At 42.7% G+C, this 19,147-nt stretch overlaps 2 protein-coding genes across 2 annotated transcripts; both read right to left on the reverse strand.

The window, feature by feature from the left end:
* Positions 1-819: 819 nt before the first annotated feature.
* LOC129553998 (olfactory receptor 52I1-like) lies at positions 820-1,794 on the reverse strand. Its single transcript, XM_055422659.2, has one exon. It carries the CDS (start codon positions 1,792-1,794, stop codon positions 820-822), a length of 975 nt encoding a protein of 324 aa, XP_055278634.2.
* Positions 1,795-6,798: 5,004 nt separating this feature from the next.
* Positions 6,799-7,821, reverse strand: LOC129553649 (olfactory receptor 52I1-like). Its single transcript, XM_055422424.2, has one exon. It carries the CDS (start codon positions 7,819-7,821, stop codon positions 6,799-6,801), a length of 1,023 nt encoding a protein of 340 aa, XP_055278399.2.
* Between the last annotated feature and the right edge of the window lie 11,326 nt (positions 7,822-19,147).

Genomic DNA, 19,147 nt, shown 5'->3' on the forward strand with positions numbered 1-19,147 from the left:
TAAGATCATGGCATCTGGTCCCATCACATCATGGCAAATAGATTGGGAAATAGTGGAAACAGTGACAGACTTTTTTGGCGGGGGGGTGGCGAGGGGGGCTCCCAGGGGCTCCCAAATCACTGCAAATGGTGACTGCAGCCATGAAAGAAAAAGACGGGTACTCCTTGGAAGAAAAATTATGACCAACCTAGACAGCATATTAAAAAGCAGAGACATTACTTTGCCAACAAAGGTCCATCTAGTCAAAGCTATTGTTTTTCCAGTAGTCATGTATGGATGTTGGAGTTGTACTATAAAGAAAGCTGAGCACTGAAGAATTGATGCCTTTGAACTGTGGTGTTGGAGAAGACTCTTGAGAGTCCCTTGGTCAGCAAGGAGATCCAATCAGTCCATCCTAAAGGAAATAAGTCCTGCATATTCATTGGAGGGACTGAAATTGAAGCTGAAACTCCAATACTTTGGCCACCTGATGCGAAGAACTGACTCATTTGAAAAGACCCTGATGCTGGGAAGGATTGAGGACTGGAGGAGAAGGGGACGACAGAGGATGAGATGGTTGGATGGCATCACTAACTCAATGGACATGAGTTTGGGTAAACTCTGGGTATTGATGATGGACAGGGAGGCCTGGCATGCAGCAGTCCATGGTGTCACAAAGAGTCGGACACAACTGAGGGACTGTACTGAACTGAACTGAGGCAAAGATACCCTTATAGCTTTCTCTTAGAACTTGTATAGTGTCAGGTGAAACAGACCATCCAGGTTAACTAAAGCATCTTTGGATTGGCTAGAATGCTCAAAATCTGAAGAGACTTGTATTCATGAACCCAAGTTGAAGTGGTTAAAGGGGCTGTGCATCAGCAAGCTCCATGTTCGATTTCGTATTTGCTTTGTCCTCAGGCCATAGATGATGGGGTTTAAGGTAGGTGGGATGATCAGATACAAGTCAGCTAACAGCACTTGGATGTGCACAGGCATTATTTCTTTCCCTATCCAGGGCACATTGATGGATGCCATCCCAGGTAGGTAGTACAGAGCCATAACCCCAACATGGGAGCCACATGTACTTAATGCTTTCAACTGAGCATTCTTTGAGGAAAGACTGAATACTGCCCGGAGAATCAGGATATAGGAGGCAGCAATAAACACCACATCAGAACCCACAATAATGGAGGAACCAATCAGACTGTAGAGACTACTGGGCCTGGGGTCAGCACAAGCCAACTTGGCCACAGCTATGTGCTCACAGTAGGAATGGAGAACCATGTTGGAGCCACAGAAAGGCAGATGACTCACCATCCAGCTGAGTGGAGTCATGAATACGGTCGCTCTGATGGTGATGGTCACACTCATTCCCAGCATCACTCGAGGTGTGAGAATTCTCTTATAGTGTAGGGGCTTACAGATGGCCACATAGTGGTCAAAAGCCATGGCCAGCAGCAGCCCTGTCTCCACAGCTGTGGCTGCATGGACAAAATACATCTGAGTGAAACAAGCAGTAAAGCTGATGGAGTTGTCTCCTGAGGAGAAGATGCTCACCATCTTAGGCACCACCGAGGAGGCCATAACCATGTCCACGGCAGCCAGGACACACAGGAAGCAGTACATGGGCTCCTGTAGGGTGGAATCCATCCAGATGACAGTCACTATGAGGGTGTTTGCTAACAGGGCTGTGGTATACATGATGCTCAGTGAGATAGCCAGCCAAAGATGTGAAGACTGCAAACCTGGGATACCCACCAGGATGAAGGTGGCAGGGACTTCTGTTGTATGGTTGTAGGGTGACCCCAGCATCACAGATGAGACTGCTTTCCTGTTAATGTACAAAATTAGGTAAGAAAAGGATACAATCCTGTAAGACATGTTCCAGCTTTGGTGTTAAAAGAGCCTGATTGTATTCTCAACTCAGTGGGCCACAGGTTTAAGGAAATGACATGTGACAAAGTTTTTCTCCACTTTCCAGCATTCTCAGCATTCTTTGCCTTATGAATTTCTTTCATTGTTCAAAGACTATGAGTTACCTCCTTTGGATAGTCTTTTCTACTTTCTGCCCCATCTCATGACAAAACTAAATTAGGTACCTTCAGAGCTTGTATGGGCTCTCATTTATGCTTACCTCTGAGGGATCTAAACTGATCATTCCAGTACCATACCTGTGACTTTTTTGTATTCAATCATGTGCGTCTTGTTCATGACCTTATAAATTATACCAAGTGTGTGACCCAGATGTGTTGTTCTCAAGTCCATTAAAAGAGGACATGTGTACTCATTATAGCAAAAAGTTGAATGAATGAAAAATTAGAAGAAAGAATGTTTCTTTTATTTCTGTATGTTCCTTTCCTAATGTATAATCATTGTTGAATGAAACAACGAACTTCCTAGATTTAACATGTAATGTTTTTCATATTCTCCTTCCTGAAACTCTCACTACCCTAATACTACATCTCTCAAAGCTTCAGGCTAGTGGGTCATGACACTGATTATGTGACTATTTGACTTTACAGTACTCACATAAAGCCCAAGAACTCTTTCCCAGGTGTCCAGGCAACCTTAAATAAAGAGTGCTTATTTGCCAAGCCTCGAGACTAGCCAGTCATTAGTTATCAACTCCTGTCTCTCCCCTCAGTCAGGGGTTAAAAGGCTAAGAACTTTCCATATCTTGATCTTCACTTGATCATTCTTAGATTTCTCATCACTTCTAGCTTCTCCCTAAATTGTTGAGTAGGTAAAATTGATGGAGAACTGACTTCAGAATCCCATCAATGGCAGTAGCCAAACACTGCTGCTGCTGCTGCTGCTAAGTCACTTCAGTCACGTCCGACTCTGTGTGACCCCATAGATGGAAGCCCACCAGGCTCCCCCGTCCCTGGGATTCTCCAGGCAAGAACACTGGAGTGGGTTGCCATTTCCTTCTCCAATGTGTGAAAGTAAAAAGTGAAAGTGAAGTCTCTCAGTCATGTCCAACATTTAGCGACCCCACAGACTGCATTTACCTGGTTCTCAGTGCTAATCCAGAGAAGGAAATGGCAACCCACTCCAGTACTCTTTTGCCTGGAAAATCCCATGGACCAAGGAGCCTGGCAGGCTTCAGTCCATGGGGTCGCTAAAGAGTCAGGCACAACTGAGTGACTTCACTACTGAGTGACTTCACTTTCACTTTTCACTTTCATGCATTGGAGAAGGAAATGGCAACCCACTCCAGTGTTCTTGCCTGGAGAATCCCAGGGACGGGGGAGCCTGGTGGGCTGCCGTCTGTGGGGTCTCACAGAGTCAGACACGACTGAAGTGACTTAGCAGCAGCAGCAGCAGCAGCAGAGCTAATCAGGCAACATACATTTGTCCCTTCCAGTTTCCCCCTGGAAAGCCTACCTCTAATTGACTCCACACCCAGGTACCAACAGAAACCTTGATGAGAGTCCTCAGAAGTTTTCTAAAAAGTCAAACTTATGGGATATAATTGAAAACCATGGTCTTTATTGAAACAAAAAAACAAAACCCTAAACATAAGAAATGCCTTATAATGGAACAAACTGAGTAAAGTAATGAGCTCTGTTTTATAGTCAGAGAACCTAATTGCATATAACCACTGGGTGAGACATCTTCAGTGATAGATCATGAGAAGATAAGGGAAAGCTTTTTAAAGTAGAGTAATAGTGTAGAGTGAAAAGAAAATTATTCAGGGTATCCTTAAGGCTGCTGTGTGTTTCATAAAGCCAAGATTGAGCATCTTTCCTTAAGGAGTTGAAGAGAATCTGAGGAATCAGAATGGCTCTTCCTGCTATTTACCTCTGATCCAGGATCTTCCTCTCTGGATCTCTGCCCTGTATAAATCTACCTTTCTTCTGAGACAAGTCTCATCTAGTTCCTGCCCATCCCTCCTCTCTAGCCTTGGCAAGTTGTCACCAGTCATACCTTTCATTTCTTTGAGGTTTTAGTTCCCTCATTCCTTTTTCTTCTCGATTAGCCATGCTAGAGACTTACATGTCTTAATAGTCTGGTCCATTGGCAGAACATTTGGTTTGGTGGGTCTATTTATAAGTATTACTATCTTACTCTTCAGTCTGCTGCTACTGAAAAAATTTTGCTAAGATCAACAATTACCTCCATCAATGACATGTTGCCAATCCAGTGTTTTCAGTCTTTATTTTACTTGACCTATCCAGAACATTTAACACTGTTGCCTGCTTCTTTATTTTTTGGTTAACTTTTGACTGAAATATAGCATCCATATGGTAAAAGGGACAGTCTAAGTTTTATCTGTGAGAACATGAACACACCCTCATGGCCACTACCAAGATCAAGATATACAATTGCTTCCTGGTTCTTGAGGTGCAGTGTTCTTCAGAAAGCTCTGGCCAAGCTCTCCTAAAACATTTCTAGACCACAATCTGCCTTTGCCTTCAACCCTGCAGAGACATTCACTTGAAGAGCTGGAGTTCAGTTCAGTTCAGTTCAGTCACTCAGTCATGTCCGACTCTTTGCGACCCCATGAATCACAGCAGGCCAGGCCTCCCTGTCCATCACCAACTCCCGGGGTTCACTCAACCTCGTGTCCATCAAGTCGGTGATGCCATCCAGCCATCTCATCCTCTGTCATCCCCTTCTCCTCCTGCCCCCAATCCTTCCCAGCATCAGAGTTTTTTCCAGTGAGTCAACTCTTTCATGAAAGAAAAGCTTAGACACGACACTTAATTCAATAACAAAATCATAGGATATGTCAGGAAATTTTACTTCTATTTAAAGGATGGGAAATATTCAATACAAATGAAAATTGTATTAAATGTAAAAGTAGTAATCCATAATTCATTCAAATGGAGCCTTTGTGTTTATGATAAATCAATGCCTCCCCTCTGTGACCAAAAGCACATGCTTCCAAATCAGTCCTACTGCTCAGTTTCTATTCTCTCAACTCCCCCTAGTCCCTGAAAACGCTCTCTCCTTCATTCCAAGGTTAGATTTACCCCTTCCTCTCTCCGCTTTGAACCAAAATAATCATGTATATCCTGTTTCTTTTATCTCCCCAGTTGTCCCATGATTTCCAGAATGCGATCTTGGTATCAGCAGTACCCACGAGACCTGGCCAGCCCTTTGTAGTGGAATTGCTTATATCCTCCTTTCTAGTGTGACACTGGCTTTGAGACTTCATCAAGCCAAACACCCAGTCCCCAGGTTAGTTACTCACATCCCTGGAGTTTTCACTATTTGACTTCCTCTGGCGGTCCACATTTCTTTCACCCAAAAGAAGGAGGATTTATACAGGACACTTCAGGAGGAGCAACACACGACCAAATATGAACAACATGGAGGCATGATGAGGAGTGTTGTCACTTTCAGAGCCCTCCCATTGGGAGCCCTCTTCCCTTTAGATTCTCTATCGCCCTGCTTTTCCCCTGGACACCCCAGCTTCCCTTGGCCTCTGCCCAGCAGTCAAACACTATAACTCCTCCAGAGACTGATTTTTCCCTGTTCTCTGGCCCAAGGGAGCTTTCCAGATTGCGGGGAAAGACAGGTGCTTAGTGGAAGAGAGCTTGTTTCGTGTCTTCAGAGGATAACTAATAGAAGAATATAACACATAATCTGAAAAGAAAACAAGGTCTGAAATAAGTTTATCTGATTTTTAGAGATTGATTCCTACTTGTTTGATTTTCAGAAATAGAATACATTCTAAGCAAGTAAACAATAGCAATATTGGGAAAATCTATGGCTGCTAGGTGGTTGAGCATCAGATCTCTTTGGAACAGTTGCTTCGCACATGCTTATCTACACAGGAATACAATATCAATAGTACCTATGACTACCCCTTAAAATTATGGAATTAGAAATTATTGGGTATATTTTAAAGTATGAACAGCATGTAAGGCATTGTTTTATGTGCTCATTTTTAAATTTAATCTTCAATGCACTTTATAATTGGCATTGTTTCCCCATCAGTACAAAGGAGATACAGTAACTTGCCATCAACACTTATTTGGAAATTATATTTTATTAAGATTTTCAAATACACCAGAATCAAATATATGTATCTCTTACATATGAAATCTCTTTCTCTTTAACATATATTGACTATTGAAATTAAGACTTTCTGAAAGGAGAAAATAAAAGCAAACTCACATTGCCTTAGCTTCCATTGCTTACAAACAAAAAGCTGGTGATTAGTACACTATTCCAACTTCCTAAACAATACTAGGTACATAGGAAACAGAACTACATCTTATAATACATAATAACAGGGATGGACTTGTGTGTTCGAAATGAATTGGAACCAAAGAACAAATTTTATTAACAGATTTCACTTTCCAAGTACGTGTGTTCGAAAATGGCCGCCATCAGTGATTCCAAGTCTACATCTCCTCAGATAAGCTGGAATCCATTTTGACCGGAGACAGACTCCATTCCAGGTATGAGCACACGATCCAAGTTGAGTGGCTTCATCAATGGCCTAGAGGTCAGTGTATTGTATATTAACAGTTGTTTCCATATAATCATATAAGGAGAACAGTTGTGAGAAAACCAGTCAGACATTGAAGACCCAACAGTTGGTTTCTTCTGCAGAGGGTCTGGTAGGATATTAAATTGGAAATGTAGGTCAGAATCTAAGGAAAGAAAAATCCCAAATCTATATTCTATAAGCCCAGACTTATCTCTGATTCAAATTTAGTTTATTCAAACCATTATATTCATCAGAAAAAAATCATTTCATTGAGATCCTTGCTAGAAATTGAATAATTAGGTAAAGTTAAACTTTACAGCTTCTTTACTTAGACCTTGTATGGCGTCAGGTGAACCAAACTGTCCAGGTTAGCTAGGGCATCTTTGAAGTTGTCTGGTTTGCTCAAGGGCCTGAATTCCTGAACCCAAGTTGGAGTGGTTAAAGAGGCAGTGCATCAGCAAGCTCCATGTTTGCTTCCGTATTTGCTTCATCCTTAGACCATAGATGATGGGGTTCAAAGATGGTGGAATGATCAGATACAAGTCAGCTAACAGCACTTGGGTGCACAAAGGAACTATGTCCTCCCCCAGCCAGGCCACATAGATGGATGCCATCCCAGGCAGGTAGTACAAAGCCATAACCCCAACATGGGAGCCACACGTACTTAATGCTTTTAACTGAGCATTCTTTGAGGAAAGACTGAATACTGCCCGGAGAATCAGGATATAGGAGGCAGCAATAAACACCACATCAGAACCCACAATAATGGAGGAACCAATCAGACTGTAGAGACTACTGGGCCTGGGGTCAGCACAAGCCAACTTGGCCACAGCTATGTGCTCACAGTAGGAATGGAGAACCACGTTGGAGCCACAGAAAGGCAGATGACTCACCATCCAGCTGAGTGGAGTCATGAATACGGTCGCTCTGATGGTGATGGTCACACTCATTCCCAGCATCACTCGAGGTGTGAGAATTCTCTTATAGTGTAGGGGCTTACAGATGGCCACATAGCGGTCAAAAGCCATGGCCAGCAGCAGCCCCGTCTCCACAGCTGTGGCTGCATGGACAAAATACATCTGAGTGAAACAAGCAGTAAAGCTGATGGAGTTGTCTCCTGAGGAGAAGATGCTCACCATCTTGGGCACCACCAAGGAGGCCATAACAATGTCCACAGCAGCCAGGACACACAGGAAGCAGTACATGGGCTCCTGTAGGGTGGAATCCATCCAGATAACAGTCACTATGAGGGTGTTTGCTAACAGGGCTGTGGTATACATGATGCTCAGTGAGATAGCCAGCCAAAGATGCGAAGACTGCAAACCTGGGATACCCACCAGGATGAAGGTGGCAGGGGCTTCTGTTGTATGGTTGTAGGGTGACTCCAGCATCACAGATGAGACTGCTTTCCTGTTAATGTATAAAATTAGATAATAAAATAATGCAATCCTGTAAGACTTGTTCCCAGCTCTGGTGTTAGGAGAGCCTGATTTTATTCTCAATTCAGTGGGCCATAGGATGAAGGAATCCACATGTGACAAAGTTATCCTATCCCCCCTTACAGTATCCTCCTCAGTATTCTTTGCCTTACTAATTTCTATCACTATTCAAAGATCATAAGTTACATCCTTTGGGAAGTCTTCTCTACTTCCTGACCCATCCCATGCCAAACTTAAATTACATAGAGGGGCTCATCCCTGCTGACTTCAGAGGGACCTAAATTGACCTTTTAAGTACTCTACCTGTGATTTTCTTATATTCAGTCATGTGTGTCTTGTTCATGGCCTTATCCCTTATGTCAAGAGTGTGACCCACAGCTGTTGTGTTCACATCCATTAAAAGAAGATATATATACTCATAATAGCAAACAGTTGAATGGATGGATGGATGAAACAGAAACAAAAGAAAGGTTTTTGTTTTACTTTTGTATGTTCAGTTCCTAATATTTAATAATTGTTGTATGAAACTTCTTGAGATCGAACATGTAACATTTTGTATCTTTTCCTTCCTCAACCTCTCAGTGCTCTAATATTGCATCTCTTAAGACATTCAGTTCAGTTCAGTTCAGTCGCTCAGTCATGTCTGACTCTTTGGACCCCATGAATCACAGCATGCCAGGCCTCCCTGTCCATCACCAACTCCCGGAGTTCATGAAAACTCAGGTCCATCGAGTCGGTGATGCCATCCAGCCATCTCATCCTCTGTCGTCCCCTTCGCCTCCTGCCCCCAATCCCTCCCGGCATCAGAGTCTTTTCCAGTGATTCAACTCTTCGCATGAGGTGACCAAAGTATTGGAGTTTCAGCTTTAGCATCAGTGGTTTACCACACCAATTGTGTGAGGATATTGACTTTACGACAGTCATTTATAGCCCAAGAACTCTTTCCTGGGTTTCCAGGCAATCTCATATGAAGAGTGCTTATTTGTTAACCCTGAACACTAGCCTACTGTTATCACTCACCTTTTATCCCTCCCCTGGACATGGTCTTCACTTGTTGTTCAGTCGCTCAGTCATGTCTCACTGTTTGCAGCCCCATGGACTGCAGCCTGCCAAGCCTCCCTGTCCATCACCAACTCCCAAAGCTTGCTCAAACTCATGTCCATCGAGTCACTGATGCCATCCAACCATCTTGTCCTATGTCATCTCCTTCTCCTCCTGCTTTCTATCTTTCCCTGCATCGGGGTCTTTTCTAATGAGTCAGCACTTCACACCAGGTGGCGAAAGTATTGGAGCTTCAACTTCAGCATCGGTCCTTCCAATGAATATTCAGGGTTGATTTCCTTTAGGATTGACTGGTTTGACCTCCTTGAAGTCCAAGAGACTCTCAAGAGTCTTCTCTAGAATCACAGTTAGAAAGCATCAGTTCTTTGGTGCTCAGCCTTCTTTATGGTCTAACTCTCACATCCATACATGACTATTGGAAAAACCATAGCTTTGACTATATGGACCTTTGTTGGCAAAATAATGTCTCTGCTTTTTAATATGCAATCTAGGTTTGTCATAGCTTTTCTTCCAAGGAGTACGTGTCTTTAATTTCATGGCTGCAGTCACCATCTGCAATGATTTTGGATTCTTGACCCTTCTTAGATTTCTAATCAGACTGGCTTCTCCCTTAAGAATTGAGTAGGTAAGATTGATGGAGTACTGGTTTCAGAATCCAATCAGCTACTGTACCATTTTCTTTTTTAGCCAAGCACGAAACGAGCATTGGGCTTCCCTCATGGCTTAGTCAGTAAAGAATCTGCCTGCAACACAGGAGACCCAGGTTTGATCCCTGGGTCAGGAAGATCCCCTAGAGAAGGAAATGGCAACCCACTCCACTATTGTTGCTTGGTAAATCTCATGGACAGAGGAACCTGGCAGGCTACAGTCCATGGGGTTGCAAAGAGTCAGACATGACAGAGCAACTAACGTTACATTTCATTAGACAAACATTTACCTGGTTCTCAAGGTCTGTCTAGTCAAGGCTATGGTTTTTCCAGTGGTCATGTATGGATGTGAGAGTTGGACTGTGAAGAAAGCTGATTGATGAAGAATTGATGCTTTTGAACTGTGGTGTTGGAGAAGACTCTTGAGAGTCCCTTGGACTGCAAGGAGATCCAACCAGTCTATTCTAAAGGAGATCAATCCTGGGTGTTCATTGGAGGGACTGATGCTAAAGCTGAAACTCCAATACTTTGGCCACCTCATGCAAAGAGTTAACTCACTGGAAAAGAGTCTGATGCTGGGAGGGATTGGGGGCAGGAGGAGAAGGGGACGACAGAGAATGAGATGGCTGGATGGCATCACCGACTCTGTGGACATGAGTTTGAGTGAACTCCGGGAGTTGGTGATGGACAGGGAGGCCTGATGTGCTGTGATTCATGGGGTCGCAAAGAGTCGGACACGTCTGAGCGACTGAAATGAAACTGAACAAGTCTAACCAGGTAACACATAAATATATGTTACCCTTCAATTTATCCCCTAGAGTGCCTACCACTAACTGATTCCACAATGAGGTACCAACAGCAGCCTTGATGAGAGTCCTCTGAAGTTTTCTAAAAAGCCATATTTCTGGTATATGATTGCAAACTGTGGTCTTTGTTTAAACAGACAAATCAACTGAAACCCTGAACATAAGAAATGCCTTATAATGAAACAGAATGAATGATGTAATGAGCTATGTTTCATGATCAGAGAACCTTGCTGTGTTTAACCACTGGGTGAAACATCTTCAGTGATAGATCATGAGAGGAGAAGGGAAAGCTTTTTGAAGTAAAAAAATAATGTAGAGTTAAAAAAAAAAAAAGTTTTTCGGGATATCCTTAAGATTTCTGTGTGTTTCCTGGATGCCGCAAACTCAAGGTTGAGCATCATTCATCAGAGTCAAAAGAGAGTTTGAGGAACCAAAATTCTCCCTCCCTTAACTCACCTCTCATCCAAAGTCTTCCTCTCCGTCTCTGCTCTGTAGAAATCTTCCTTTCTTCTATGGGCAGTCTGAGCTAATGCTTGCCCATCTTTCCTCTCTCTAACCCTGGCAAATTATAGTCATACCTTTCATTCTTTTGAGAGATTTTCTCCCCCTCATTCCTTTTCCTTCTTGATTAGCACTGCTAGATGTTTACATACCTTATTCGTCCTTTCAGATGACAGGATAATTTATTTGGTTGGTCTTTTTTTTACTCTTTAGTCTACTACTACTGAAAATTTTCTTGCTAAGTTCAATGACATGTTGCCAATCCAGTGTTTTCTTTTCAGTCTTTATTTTACTTGACCTATCCAAACACTTAACATTACTGCTTGGTCTCTAATATTTTCGGTTAAGTTTTTGAAGTGTGATATACATGGGCTTCCCAGGTGACACAATGGTAAAAAATCTGCCTGCCAATTCAGGAGATTCAAGAGATGTGGGTTCAATCCCTGGGTTGGGAAGATCCCCTGGAATAGGAAATGGCAACTCACTCCAGTATTCTTGCCCAGAAAATTCCCATGGACAGAGGAGCCTGGTGGGTTATAGTGCATGGCGTCTCAAAGAGTCAGACACAACTGAGCTACATGCTAAGCACAGAACATGTGATATACATACTGTAAAATGCACAGAAGACGTGTAGTTGATGAGTTTTATAAGGTCAGCACATAAACGCATCCTCATGGCCACTACCCAGATCAATATACAGAAACAATTGCTTTCTGGTTGTTGAAGTGCACTGTTCTTCAGAATGATCTTGCCAAGCTCTCCTAAGACATTTCCAGCCCAGAACCTGTCTCTGCCTTCAACCTTCCAGAGACATTCACAGAAAGATCTGGAAAGTCAATTACTAGAGAAAAACTAAAACAAGTCACTTAACTAAATCATAGGGTATATGAAGATTGTTTTATTCTTATTTACAAGATGGGAAATAATTCACATTAAAATTGTCTTAAAGGTAAATGAATGCTTCCGTGGTAGCTCAGTGGTAAGGAATCCACCCGCCAATGAGGAGCAGAATCTTTGATCAATCCCTGGTCCAGAAAGATCCCCAGGAGAAGGAAATGGCAATCCACTCCACTATTCTTGCCTGGCAAATCCCATGAACAGAAGAGCTGGGCAGGTTAAAGTCCGTAGGGTTGCAAAGAGTTAGACAGGACTTAGCCACTGAACAACAACATCAAAAGGTGAAAGTAGTAATGCATAATTCAGTTGAATGGAACCTTTGTGTTTATGATAAACAATGCCTCCCCTCTATGACCAAAAGCACATGCTCTCAATCAGTGATATGCTCAGTTTCTATTCTCTCCAAATCCCCCTAGTCCCTGAAAACCTTCTCTCCATCACCTCAAGGTTAGACTTACCCCTTCCTCTCTCAGCTTTGAACCAAAATAGTCATGTATACCTGTTCCTTTTCCCTGCCTAATTGTCCCGTCATTTCTAGAATGTGACCTTGGTATGAGCAGTACCCACTAGACCCAGCCAGCCCTTTTTAGTTGGGTTGAGGGCTCATGGTCTTCTCTGGTTGCTCAGAGAGTAAAGAATCTGCCTACAATGCAGGAGATCTGAGTTCTATTCCTGTGTCAAGAAGATCCCATGAAGAAGGAAATGGCAACCCATTCCAATATTAATGCCTAGAGAATCTCATGGACAGAGGAACCTGGCGAGCTACAGTCCATGGGTTCGCAAAGAGTCAAACACAACTGAGTGACTAACACACTGAAGGCTTATATCCTCCTTTCTAGGGTGACACTGACTTTGAGACTTTGTCAAGCCCAACACTCAGTCCCCAGGTTAGTTACTCACATCCCTGGAGTTTTTTCTGTTTGACTTCCTATAGTCGTCCATATTTCTTTCACTCAAAAGAAGGGGGATTTATACAGGAGACATCAGGAGGAGCAACACAAGATCAAGTATGAACAACACAGAGGCATAGTGAGGAGTGCTTTCTCTTTCAAAGACCTCCCATTAGAGGCCCTCTTCCCCATTTAGATTCTCTATCATCCTTCTTTTCCCCTGGACACCCCAGTTTCCCTTAGCCTCTGCCCAGAAGCCAAACACTGTAACTCCTCCAGAGACAGACTTTTGCCTGTGCTCTGGTCCCTAGAGTGTTCCAGATTTCAGAGAGAAACAGATGCCTAACGGTTAAAGAGTCTTTGTTTTTTCAAATCCTCAGAGGATACTTAAAGGGTTAGAATAGAAAGTGCATTCTGAAAGGAAAACAAAAGGCCCAAGATTAGTTAGATTTGTGAAACCCTGTTATATTCCAAGCACCCTGATAAACATTTTTCAAAAATCTCTCTCAATTTTCGCAACCCTCTGAACGTAGCTACCATTATTACATCTATATTTTATAGATGAAATTAGGGTGCATAGAAGGTTACAAAAATAGTAAATCAGAGTCATGATTCAAATTCTAGCACTCTTAATTTATTTTGCTTTTTGAAGAACTCTTCACACTGATAGCATACTTAATATCTCAAAGTCCACTTCTCTGTTCAGTTCCTGCATTCTGCTTGGGGACTCATGTTGGGCTTCACTGTTTAAATATTTCTCCTAGCAGTGTTATAAAGTCCTATTTGAACAGAGAATGAAAATAGAGTATAAGGGAGACCAAGGAAGATAGGATTTTCAAACTGGGGAAAGGGCATGCACATCAGCACAAAGACATGAAAAGACAAACTATTTTCCAAATAGAAAACAAGCAAAGAAGGTAGAATGCAGGGTACTTGAAAGAGAATGCAGGTAATGAGGCTAGATGGGTGTGGGTGTCATATGTTAGCAGTCCTGACTTCTGCTTGGGCATCACCAGTAATAAAGCTGAGATAAAGAAACCAACAGGTGTGAGATATAAAAGTTGTTTTGTTTTTAAATTGCAGAAGATACACAGATATATAGGCTTCCTGGATAGCTCAGTGGTAAATAATCCACCTGCCAAGTAGGAGATGCCATAGGTGCTGGTTCAATCCCTGGGTTGGGAAGATTCCCTAAAGAAGGAAATGACAACCCACTCCAGTATTCTTGCCTGGGAAATCCCATGGACAGTGGAGCCTGGTGAACTATGGTCCTTGGGGTCACAAAAAGTCAGACATGACTTAGCAACCAAACAGCAACAGCAGCAGCACACATATATATGGAAATATGAAAAATCAAGACATGTATATTATCATATGTGAAACGAATCGCCAGTCCAGGTTCGATGCATGATACAGGATGCTTGGGGCTGGTGTACTGGGCTGAACCAGAGGGATGGGATGGGGAGGGAAGAGGGACGGGGTTCAAGATGGGGAACACATGTACACCCGGGGCAGATTCATGTCAACCAATTCATGTCAAAACCAATACAATAATGTAAAGTAATTAGCCTCCAATTAAATAATTTTCTTTAATAAATAATTTTTTTTTAAAAAGTCACAATACAGTGTGTTCCCAGCTCCCCAAGTCCTCAGCAGAGATACAGTTGTTACTTATCAGCTAATGGTGAGAGGCATTCTGCTGCCTTCTGCAGGGAGGGGCATGGGAGCACTCCATGCCTTCCTCAGCCAGCACATTTCTAATGACCAGGGGGTACTTTAGATTCAATTTGCTAGGCTTAGCATCTTTGAGAAGGCCCAGTCTTCAAACTTATTAGAAAACTAGTCCCCAAAACTGCTATACTGTGTTCTGCCCCACGATAGACGTGGAGGCATTCAGAAATAGACCAAAGATCTATCTTTAGGAACATGCCATCCAAGTTTGTTGCTGTTATTCAGTCGCTAAGTCATGTCTGATTCCTTGTGAACCCATGGACTGCAGCATGCCAGGCTTCCCTGTTCTTCACTGTCTCCCAGTATGCTTAGTCATTCAGTCCTGTCTGACTCTGAAACCCCATGGATTGTAGCCCGCCAGGTTCCTCTGTCCATAGCATTCTTCAGGTGAGAAATGCTGGAATGGGTTGTCATGCCCTCCTCCAGGGGATCTTCCCAACCCAGGGACCAAAACTAGGTCTCCTGCATTGCAGGCAGGAGCCATCTGAGCCACCAGGGAAGCCTTGAGTTTGCCCAAATTCATGTCCATTGTTGGTGATGAGGCAGAAGATGAGATGTTTAGATTGCCATCCAAGTTTATTTACTTGTTATTTACATTAGTTGATATAAAACCTCAGTCACCAAAACCGCTGGTCCCAATATTACAGGGATTTCTCAGGAGGCAGTTTGTAGTAGGTATCAGGTACCTACTGATATTCATACCCATTTTTAATCCCCTCTGCTTGAACCTGTGCTCATGCTAAGTTGCTTCAGTCATGTCTGACTTTTTGCGATGCCACGGACTGTAGCTCACCAGTCTCCACTGTCCGTGGGATTTCCCAGGCAAGAATACTGGACTCCCTTCTCTAGGGGATCTTCCCAATATAGGGATGGAGCCCGTGTCTCCTGTGGCTCCTGCATTGCAGACAGATTCTTTCCCGCTGAGCCACCAGGGAAGCCCTGTGTCTGGATTCAACCTAATAATTCACTTCTAATGAGGATAAAGCTTCAAAAATGGTGGAATTTAACTTTGAAGGTTAAGTTACCAATAGACTGTGGCTTCCAACTTGCTCATTCTGTTTTGCTGTCTTCCTCACTCTTTCTGAAATTTTGAGGTAAGCCAGTCATGTTATTAGTGGCCCTCTGGAGAGATCCATATGGCAAGGAAATTGTAACTCTAAGTGAGCCTGGAAGTGGATTTTCTGAGGCTTGTCACCAGCCACGTAAGTGAGCTTGGAAGCAAATTCTCCTCCAAATGAATCTTCAGGTGACTACAGTTCTGGCCAACACCTTCATCGCAACCTGTAATACAATCTGAGCTAGAGGCACCTAGTTAAGCCATCTCCTGATTCCTGACCACCTTCTTGCCCTCACCCCACCGACAATCAGAAACTGTGAGAAAATAAGTGTTGTTGTCTAAGTTGCTAAATTCAGGCTAATTTGTTACACAGGGAAGAAAACTAATACAGAAATAACCACATATCTATAGTTTCATATTTACTACAAGAGGAAAGAGTTAATGCCACCACCATTTTTTTGCTATTAAAAGTGAAAAAGTGAAAGTGTTATTTGGTCAGTCATGCCCTGACTCTTTGAGACCCCATGGACTATACCTCTGTCCATGGAGTTCTCCGGGCAAGGATACTGGAGTGAGTTGCCATTCCCTTCTCAAGGGGATCTTCCTGACCCAGGGATCAAACTTGGGTCTCTTGCATTGCAGGCAGATTCTTTTACCGTCCGAGTCACCAGGGAAGCCCCCCCACACCACATTTTTTTTCGCTATTGGGGGAAGTTAATTGATCACGACCATCCCACACCTCTGGATCCCCAAATTGCATGATAATGTTTGGGGAAGATGACTCTTTCTTCTGTGAATGATCTGATAATGCATTCCACTAAAAACTGAGAGGCAGATCTCAAGGTAGTGTTGTTTGTGACTTGTTTATGTCAGAGTTCACTTACAAACCTATGTGCCTGGGACCATATATACATCCAGAAGAATGGACAGGAGACTGATGCAATTAACAGCCTTTAGTGTTCTTGCCTGGAAAATCCCAGGGACAGGAGAGCGTGGTGGGCTGCCGTCTATGGGGTCGCACAGAGTCAGCCACAACTGAAGCGACTTAGCATCAACAGCAGCAGGATGTCTATCTAAATTACCTCTCATATTCAGTGTTCAGTTCAGTTCAGTTCAGTCACTCAGTCTTGTCCAACTCTTTGCGACCGCATGAATCACAGCACGCCAGGCCTCCCTGTCCATCACCAACTCCCGGAGCTCACTCAAACTCATGTCCATCGAGTCGGCGATGCCATCCAGCCATCTCATTCTCTGTTGTCCCCGTCTCCTCCCGCCCCCAATCACTCACAGCATCAGAGTCTTTTCCAGTGAGTCAACTCATTGCATGAGGTGGCCAAAGTATTGCAGTTTCAGCTTTAGCATCAGTCCTTCCAATGAACACCCAGGACTGATCTCCTTTAGAATGGACTGGTTGGATCTCCTTGCAGTCCAAGGGACTCTCAAGAGTCTTCTCCAACACCACAGTTCAAAAGCATTAATTCTTCGGCGATCAGCTTTATTCACAGTCCAACTCTCACATCCATACATGACCATGGGAAAAACCATAGCCTTAACTAGATGGACCTTGGTTGGGAAAGTAATGTCTCTGCTTTTTAATATGCTATCTAGGTTGGTCATAACTTTCCTTCCAAGGAGTAAACGTCTTTTAATTTCATGGCTGCAATCAGCATCTGCAGTGATTTTGGAGCCAAAAAAAATAAAGTCTGACACTGTTTCCACTGTTTCCCCATCTATTTCCCATGAAGTGATGGGACCAGATGCCATGATCTTCGTTTTCTGAATGTTGAGCTTCAAGCCAACCTTTTCACTCTCCTCTTTCACTTTCCTCAAGAGGCCTTTGAGTTCCTCTTCACTTTCTGCCATAAGGGTGGTGTCATCTGCATATCTGAGGTTATTGATATTTCTCCCAGCAATCTTGATTCCAGCTTGTGCTTCTTCCAGCCCAGCGTTCCTCATGATGTACTCTGAATATAAGTTAAATAAACAGGGTGACAATATACAACCTTGACATACTCCTTTTCCTATTTGGAACCAGTCTGTTGTTCCATATCCAGGTCTAACGGTTGCTTCCTGACCTGCATACAGGTTTCTCAAGAGGCAGGTCAGGTGGTCTGGTATTCCCATCTCCTTCAGAATTTTCCACAGTTTATTGTAATCCACACAGTCAAAGGCTTTGGCATAGTCAATAGAGCAGAAATAGATGTTTTTCTGGAACTCTCTTGCTTTCTCCATGATCCAGTGGATGTTGGCAATTTGAACTCTGGTTCCTCTGCCTTTTCTAAAACCTGCTTGAACATCTGGAAGTTTTCGGTTCATATACTGCTGAAGCCTGGCTTGGAGAATTTTGAGCATGACTTTACCAGCGTGTGAGATGAGTGCAATTGTGCGGTACTTTGAGCATTCTTTGGCATTGTGTTTCTTTGGGATTGGAATGAAGACTGACCTTTTCCAGTGTACCTGCCTTCTATTCCTCTTAGGAGATATTATCTGTCTAGATGATCTTCAGTGGCAATCTGCAGGCAGCAGACCACTTTTGTAATATTTGACCTTTCAAATTCTCGACTCTGGATCTGCTTCTGAGCAGACACAATCTAAGGCAATGAATAATCTTGCCTTATTTCTGACCTTGATGGTAGTTGTTAACTGTTTCTCCCTTAAGTAAGATGCTGGCTTTAGGAATGAAGTACACATATCAATTACAATCAGTTCTTTTTTGAGTACTTTATGGACAGCTGGTGGCAAGAGCCTTTTTACTGTCTCTGGAAAGAAATGTGCTATTTTTTTCCTTTGATCTGTTAATTTGGTGATTTAAATTGAAGGATTTCACATAACTGAACAATACTTCCATTCATTGGACAATCCCATTTGGTCATGGTGGATTACTTTCATAATGCAGTTGGATTCTATTTGTTGATATTTTAATTAGCATTTTTGTATCAGTATTTATAAAGACGTTCATCTCTAGTTTCTCTTTCCTTTTCTACACAATCTTTCTCAGGTTCAGCCACAAATGTAACATTTTCTATGTAGGGAAAACTGGATATTTTTCTATTTCTGCAAATTTCTCTTTTGTTTTTTGACTCTCCCATGAAATCATCTGAACCTATTAATTATTTTTTCCAGAGAGTAGTTCTTTGCTTTATTTCTTCAGTGCAATTTTGATCAAAGGTATTTCATTGTATTATACTGTATTGTATTGCTATCAGTTTCACCCAGGTCTTCCAACTTATCTGCATAAAATTGTACAATCTCAAATCATTTTTATTTTATCAGTTTTACTGGTTACTTCCTCTTGGTCTTTCTTTTTTAACTCTTTTTTTTAATGAAGTATAGTTGATTTACAATGTTGAGTTAGTTCCAGGTGTGTAGCAAAGTGTTTCAGTTATGTGTGTATTTATATTCTTCTTTAGATTATTTTCCAGTCTAGATTTTTACAAGATATTGAATATACTTCCTTGTACTATACAGTAGGTCCTCATTGTTTCTCTGTTTTGTATATATTAGTCAGTTCAGTTCAGTTCAGTTGCTCAGTCATGTCCGACTCTCCGCGACCCCATGAATCAGAGCACGCCAGGCCTCCCTGTCCATCACCAACTCCCGGAGTTGACTCAAACTCATGTCCATCGAGTTGGTGATGCCATCCAGCCATCTCATTCTCTGTCATCCCCTTCTCCTCCTGCCCCCAAT

Source organism: Moschus berezovskii, chromosome 14 (genome assembly GCF_049115385.1).
Source record: "Moschus berezovskii isolate FMDL1 chromosome 14, NW_MosBer_1.0, whole genome shotgun sequence".
Lineage (NCBI taxonomy): Eukaryota > Metazoa > Chordata > Mammalia > Artiodactyla > Moschidae > Moschus > Moschus berezovskii.